This window comes from Cebus imitator, unplaced genomic scaffold (assembly GCF_001604975.1).
Source record: "Cebus imitator isolate Cc_AM_T3 unplaced genomic scaffold, Cebus_imitator-1.0 Scaffold375, whole genome shotgun sequence".
In the NCBI taxonomy this organism is placed as follows: Eukaryota; Metazoa; Chordata; class Mammalia; order Primates; family Cebidae; genus Cebus; species Cebus imitator.
The window spans coordinates 330980-338678 of NW_016107690.1; the positions used below are offsets into that span (position 1 = coordinate 330980).

The window sequence follows — 7699 nt, forward strand, 5'->3', positions numbered from 1 at the left end:
GGCACGGTGGCTCATGCCAGCGCTTTGGGAGGCCGAGGTGGGAGGATGGCTTGAGCCCAGGACTTCAAGACTAGCCTGGGCAGCGTAGGTAGACCCCCATCTCTCAAACAAACAAGTTCATAATTAAAACGATACAGGCAAGGCACCGTGGCTCCCGTCTGTAATCCCAGCACTTTGGGAGGCCAAGTCTGGGTCTGTTAGCAGGAGACAGGCCAGAGCCAGGAGCTGGGCAGGCAGGAACCCAGTGCCCACCACCAGGTGCCCACCTCCTGTTAGAGCACATGGGCTCTGGAGCCTGCAGCACCTGGTTCGAAGGTTTGAATCCCCCCGCTGCTGACGGGCTGCATTACCTCAGCCAGTTGCTTTCCTTTTCTCAGCCTCAGTTTCTTTAAAATGTGGATAGTGGCTAGGTGCAGTGGCTCCACCTGGAATCCCAACACGTGGGGGAGGTGGAGGTGGAGGTGGGAGGATCGCTTGAGGCCAGGAGTTCCAAACCAGCCTGGGCAACACAGCAAAACCCCATCTCTACAAAAAAAATTTAAAAAAATAGCTGGGCGCAGTGGCTCACGCCTGTAATCCCCGCACTTTGGGAGGCCGAGGCAGGTGGATCATCTGAGGTCAGGGATTCGAGACCAGCCTGACCAACATGGAGAACCCCGTCTCTAATAAATAAATAAATAAATAAATAAATAAATAAATAAGGTGTGGTAGCATGTGCCTGTAGTCCCATGTACTCAGGAGGGATGGCTTGAGCCCAGGAGTTCAAGACCAGCTTGGGTAACATAGTGAGGCCTCGTCCTTACAAAATAAAAATTTAAAAATTAACTTGGTGTGGTGGCGTTCGCCTGTTATCCCAGCTGCCCGAGAGGCTGCGGCAGGAGGATTGCCCGAACCCAGGAGGTCGAGGCTGTTGGGAGCCATGATTGAACCCCTGCACTCCAGCCTGAGCAACAGAGACAGACACACCTGCCTTGTGGGGTCAAGTTGGAGGTGAATGGAAATGACAGCATGGAGCTCCAAGACAGCCTGGAGCCCCTGTGCCCAGCCAAGTCTTCTGTTGTTGTTGGGAGCGAGGGTCTCACTTTGTCACTGAGGCTGGAGTTCAGCTGCACAATCACAGCTCACTGCAGCCTTAGCCTCCCAGGCTCAACGGATCCTCCTGCCTCCGTCCCTGAGTAGCTGGGATTACAGGAATGTGCCATCTTGCCTGGATAGTTAACTTTTGTAGAGTTGAGGTCTCACTGTGTTGCCCAGGCTGGACTCGAACTCCTGGCTTCAAGTGATCCTCCCATCTCAGCCTCCCAAAGTGTTGGGGTTGCAGGCGCAAGCCTCTGTGCCCAACCTCCTTTTTATTTGTTAGTTCAGCTCAGAATAATGCTAGAGGGATAAAATCTGCATGTTTAAAAAGGAGGCAGCCCGGCTGGATGTGGGGCTCCTGCCTGTAATCCCAGCACTTTAGAAGGCCTAGGTGGGCAAATTACTTGAGGTCAGGAGTTTGAGACCAGCCTGGCCAACATGGCGAACCCCCATCTCCACTAAAAATACAAAAATTAGCCAGACTTGGTGTTACGTGCCTGTAGTCCTAGCTACTTAGGAGGTTGAGGCAGGAGAATCATTTGAACTTAGGAGGCGGAGGTTGCAGTGAGCCAAGATCCTGCCACTGCACTCCACCCAGGCTGGGTGACAGAGTGAGACCCTGTCTCATAAAAAATAAAAAGAAAAAAGGAAGCAGCGGGCCTGGCGTGGTGGCTCACGCCTGTAATCCCAGCACTTTGGGAGACTGAGACGGGGGGATCATGAGGTCGGGAGATTGAGACGATCCTGGCTAACACGGTGAAACCCGTCTCTACTAAAAATACAAAAAAAATTAGCTGGGCGTGGTGGGGGACACCTGTAATCCCAGCTACCTGGGAGGCTGAGGCAGGAGAGTCACTTGATCCTGGTAGGCAGAAGTTGCAGTGAGCCGAGATTGCTCCACTGCGCTCCAGCCTGGGTGACAGAGCAAGACTCCGTCTCAAAAATAAATAAATAAAAGGAAGCGGCACATCCAGGGATTTCTGCAGAGTTCTTGGCATGAGGGAAGCCCTGGGTTTTGGATGCTGTGACCGCTTGGTGGGTGCAGCCAGAGGGGAAGCAGGAAGGAAGTCCAGGTGCAGGGAGCCTTATAGCAGAGACGGTGGCAGCTGGGAGCAGAGCCTATGCTGGGGACATTGAGTTTCACGCAGGCCTGGCTGGTGAGCCAAGTCTGATCAGTTCCGCAACCTCGCTTTGCTGCTGGGTCCGTCCTGCAGACCCTGACCGAGCTACGGATGAAAGGAGTACTCAGACACAGGTATGCAGTGAAAGAGCACTGGGGGCTGCTGGCACTAGTGGTTGAAGGACAGAGAGCAGCCCCAAACAGCTAGATAACTTAGTACAGATAATGCCGAAAGCCTGCAGTCTGCACAGTCTGTGGTCAATTAACCTTATTGTTCCACCAGACAGAGGGCAGTCTCCAGCCCGTGGATAATCATAAACAAATAAGCCCACTTAGATAAATTCCCCTGCGCTGCCTTGCACCTACTCCTTGCCCTCTGCCTTCAGCTGCTTCTCCCCCAAAGCTTTGCAAAACCTCCCCACCTTTTGAGAAGGTTTGTGTCCTTTCCCTGTGATTTCTCCCGCCACCGACCGATCTCCTCCTCTTTCCTCCGCCTTCTGCCCTGGGCTGTTAGCCAGCAAGAGGCTCCTGCAATTGCAGGAGCGAATCCCCACAAGTGAATGCCCTAGATGACCGTGCCTTCCCTCGGGGGTTCCGAGTCTGCAGTGGAGCTTCAGGGCTGGCCTATGCGGGAGGTTCCCGGGGAGAATGCAGGTCCACCCTTCCCAGCGTCGAGAGGCACCCGCTTGGCTCTCGGGGACCCCTTCCTCCCCCTTCACAGCCACAGCGCAGCCTCTTCCAGTCTCTATTGACACTCACCTTGTGAGGATGCTGTGAGGACACGGGGCCGGATCCCTAGGATGTGCTCCTGTCTCCAGATCTTGGCCTCATCCCCACTGCTGAGCCCCTTTCGCTGCTGAAGTCGCCTTCGTGGCCAGTCCCAGGGGCTAGGATGCAGAAGACGTCCTTAAAGGCATCGGTGTATTTAGTCTACTATACTCTCAGTAATCATTTGGCACCACCCCTTGCCTACCTTGAGTGTCCCTGCCTCTAACCCCTTTGTGTCCCTGGTGGCCCGCCACGGGGGTTTTGTTACCAGCACACCCCGACGTGGGTCTTGGGGAGGTGGCAGTGAGCACACATTGTTACAAGGGCTGGCCCATGCTCAGCCCGTGCCCATGACCCAGCGCCTGGAGCAGGGCAGAAGGGCTTGGGCCGTTTGTGTCTGGCATGACGTCCTCGAGGTTCTAAGGAGCTGTGGCCTGTGTCAGAGTGTGTTCCTGTTCACGGCTGGGTCAGGCTCTCATGTGTGACAGGACACACTGTGTCGGTCACTCTTCTGTTGATGGGCATTGGAGCTGTTGCCATCTGCAGCCGCTGTGGCGGGGCTGCTGTGAGTGTCCCTGTGGAGGTGATTGCCTGGCTATGCGCGTGCGCGTGTCCCTCGGGGAGATCCGGGAGTGGAATTGTGGGTTATGTGGAAACTCTGCTGAAGCTTCTGAGGGGCCGGGCTGTTTCCACACCATTTCTGATGGTGGCGTGGGTGGCGCCAGGCCCACGTCCTCAGTCTGGTCGCGTCTCGTGAACACGCGCCTCTCGTTCACTCTGTTCACTGACTATGGAGCTCTTTGAAGTCAGTGGCATAGGGTTACAAAAATGGTAAAATGAATTCTGCTGTGACTAGTTGAGTCAGGATGGAATTGCACCCAATTTAAAGCAAAACGCTCCCTCCGTGCACACGCCCTGAACCCCACTCCCGGAGGCCTGCTGCGGACAGGCTGCTGTGTAGCCTCCCAACCCGTCTAAATAAAAGACTGCGTTCTCCGCTGCACTGGGTGGGTGGCGTTGTACAGGTCTCCGCTTGTCTGCGCATAAAGAGCTGGCCTCTTCTTTGTCGTGACTGGGTGCAATTCCCCTGGACCTGGCATCACATCTGCCAGCTCCCACTTACTCATTTCTTTACAGTCCTTGTTTGGTTGGAAACCACGCTCGCTTATTTTTTTTCTTTTTTGAAGAGACGAGGTCTCTATTGCCCAACCCAGAGTGCAGTGGTGCGATCACAGCTCACTATAGCCTTGAATTCCTGGGCGTAAGTGAAAGTGATTCTGCCTCAGCTGCCGAGCAGCTGGGACTGCGGGCATGCACCACTCCACACCTTGCCCTTTTTTTTTTTTTTTTTGGAGACAGAGTCTCACTCTGTTGCCCCGGCTGGAGTGCGATGGTACGAGCTGTGCCCACTGCAGCCTCCGCTTCCCAGGTTCAAGCGATTCTCCTACCTCAGCCTCCCCAGTAGCTGAGACTACAGGCGCCCGCCACCACGCCTGGCTAATTTTTGTGTTTTTCGTAGAGACTAGGTTTCACCATGTTGGCCAGAATGGTCTCGAACTCCTGACCTCAGGTGATCTACCCACCTCAGCCTCCCAAAGTGCTGGGATTACAGGCGTGAGCCACCATGCCTGGCCACCTTGCTCATGTTTTAATATTTCTTTTCTGTAGAGATGGGGTCTTACTGTGTTACCCAGGTTGGCCTTAAACTCCTGGGCTCAAGCAATCCTCCCTCCTCAGCCTCCCAAAGTGCTGGGATTACAGATGTGAATCACTGCACCTGGCTGAGTTCCCTCTTATTTTATTTTATTTTATTTTTTTAAAGATGGGGTTTCACCATGTTGGTCAGGCTGGTCTTGAACTCCTAACCTCAGGTGATCTGCCTGCCTTGGCCTCCAAAGTGCTTGGATTACAGGCGTGAGCCACCACACCCAGTCCCCTTCTTTATATTTTAAATTTATTTATTTATTTTTTGAGACAGAGTCTTGCTGTGTTGCCCAGGCTGGAGTGCAGTAGCTCAATCTCATCTCACTGCAACCTCCGCCTCCTGGGTTCAAGTGATTCTCCTGACTCAGCTTCCCAAGTAGCTGGGATTTCGGGCACCTGCCACCATGCCCAGCTAATTTTTTGTATTTTTGGTAGAGACATGGTTTCACCATGTTGGCCAGGGTGGTCTCAAACTCCTGACCTCAAGTGATCCGCCCGCCTCGGCCTCCCAAAGTGCTGGGATTACAGGTGTAGGTGTGAGCCACCACGCCCGGCCCCCTCAGTTCCCTCTTGATATACGTTAACTCTTCATTTTTTCACTTTCCAACACATGGTGTCGTGTGTGGCTCTGCCCTCGCCTCTGCACACCTGCTGGCGTAGCCCTGGGAGAGTGGGAATGGTGTGTGTGCTGGGTGCTGGAGAACTGCTCTCTGAGAAGGCTGAGGAGGCCACACTCCCCCAGCAGCACGCTCACGTCCTCCTCCCATGTGGCTGGTGCAGGGCTGCGCCCAGAGGAGCAGGAGGCCGAGATGGGGAGCCAGCCGCCCCCACTCACCTCCCTCCTCCTCCTACAGCGGCCAGTTTGCGATCGTGCGGAAGTGCCGGCAGAAGGGCACGGGCAAGGAGTACGCAGCCAAGTTCATCAAGAAGCGCCGCCTGTCGTCCAGCCGGCGTGGGGTGAGCCGGGAGGAGATCGAGCGTGAGGTGAGCATCCTGCGGGAGATCCGGCACCCCAACATCATCACCCTGCATGACATCTTCGAGAACAGCACGGACGTGGTCCTCATTCTGGAGCTGGTCTCCGGCGGGGAGCTCTTCGACTTCCTGGCGGAGAAGGAGTCGCTGACGGAGGACGAGGCCACCCAGTTCCTCAAGCAGATCCTGGATGGCGTCCACTACCTGCACTCCAAGCGCATCGCGCACTTTGACCTGAAGGTGAGCCCCGTGGGGCCGATGCGGCCGGTGTGGGCTGGAAGGGAGAGCCTGGAGGGCCCCTCCTGAGCGTGGGGTGAGGCCGGGGCCTGTGCTGCACTGCTCACCCCTCCCGCCTCAGCCAGAAAACATCATGCTGCTGGACAAGAACGTGCCCAACCCACGCATCAAGCTCATCGACTTCGGCATCGCGCACAAGATCGAGGCGGGGAACGAGTTCAAGAACATCTTTGGCACCCCAGAGTTTGTGGGTGAGTCCCTGCCCGGTGGGCGGTCCTGGCCTGGGGAGGGTCGTGTGGGGCTGCCTGCTGGGCATGGGGCGAGTCGTGCCCAGTCTGTGTCCACGGCCCTGCGGCTGCCCCTCTCAGGCCCAGCATTGCGGGAAGTCAGTCTCTGTTTGGTGTGTCCCAGCCCGCCCATCAGGCCTGGAGAGTCAGCCCTGCCGAATTCATGCCCCCAGGGGCTATGATATGTGAGAGAGAGTCTTGACCCCATGTCTGTTTCCTGAGCCTGGAGACCTATGTCCTCAGCCTCTTCCTTGGCCTGCGTGTCCCCAGTGCCTGACCCACATCTCCCTGTTCCACAGCCCCAGAGATTGTAAACTATGAGCCGCTGGGCCTGGAGGCGGACATGTGGTGAGTGCCGTGTTCCCTCCACCCGGGCCTCCCTGCTATCCTGGAGCTCAGGCGGGTGCCGCAGCAGGGGATAAAGTGGGGCCTTGCTGCTGCTGGGGCACGGGGGGACTGTTGCCCTAGAATAGGGGTTGGTGGGCTCCTGCCCGAGGCCCAGGTCTGGCCTGTGAGTTGAGAACGATGTTCACATTTTCAAAGGGGTGTTAAAAACAGATGAGTGCTTGCCCACGACATAGTGGCCTGCAGGCCTGAAGCACTCACAGCGTCGCCCTTCATAGGAGAGCCTGCCAGCCGCCAGAGACCACCCCAGGCCCCACGCAGGGTCACTGGTGTAGGTAGCTGTCTGGGTTGCTCGGCCCATTTGTCCATCTATGGCCATGGTGCCCTCTGCCCTGTCCCCACCCCTGCCTGGTCTGAACTTGGGCGGGCGGTTGTGGCCAAAGGTGCTTGTAGTCGGGGCTGGTCTCCCCAGCCACTCACCCCGTGGGACACCACGGTCCTGGAAGGGTAGGAGGCCCTGTACGGCGCTGACCTCTACCTCTTGTCTCCCCAGGAGCATTGGAGTCATCACCTACATCCTGTGAGTACCTGGCGGGGGCCCCTTAGCTGCACAGAACAGCTGGTGTGAGTCCTGGGCTCCATATGTTTCTTGCGGATGCCAGGGGTCCCGAGCCTGGCTGTGACCCGTCTCGGGTGCTCAGTGGAGAGTGGGTGAACGGATGAGTGATTCTGTGGGGCTGCTGTCACAGAGGCTTCCGGAGAATTCTGAAGGCAGGGCACAGAGCGGCTGAGTAGGCCTCGGGACCGGTGTGTGTGTGTGCCCCTGTCCCTTCCTGTGGCCGCTAGGGAGTCCAGCCTCCTCCCAAAGTGCGAGGAGGGGACCCGACCACAGGCTAGGTTTTGGCTCCTCTCCCTGGACCACACATGTGCCTGCCATTGTTTATTATTTTATTTGCCGAAGCTGGAGCACAGTGGTGCAGTCCTAGCTCACTGCAGCTTCCACCTCCCAGGCTTAAGCAAGCCTCCCTGGGACTGCATGTGGACCCCACCGTGCTTGGCGGATGTTGTTGTTTTTTTTGAGACGGAGTTTCACTCTTGTTACCCAGGCTGGAGTGCAATGGCGCGATCTCGGCTCACCGCAACCTCCGCCTCCTGGGTTCAGGCAATTCTTCTGCCTCAGCCTCCT

The 7699-nt window shown here is 56.6% G+C and overlaps 1 protein-coding gene across 1 annotated transcript in view; it reads left to right on the plus strand.

The window, feature by feature from the left end:
• DAPK3 (death associated protein kinase 3) overlaps positions 1-7699 on the plus strand; it is a 16791-nt gene that overhangs the window by 3937 nt on the left and 5155 nt on the right. The window contains exons 3-6 of the mRNA XM_037731018.1: positions 5524-5884; positions 6003-6132; positions 6468-6516; positions 7067-7093. Of these exons, the coding sequence (XP_037586946.1) occupies positions 5524-5884; positions 6003-6132; positions 6468-6516; positions 7067-7093 (567 nt within the window). The remainder of the gene's footprint in view (positions 1-5523; positions 5885-6002; positions 6133-6467; positions 6517-7066; positions 7094-7699) is intronic.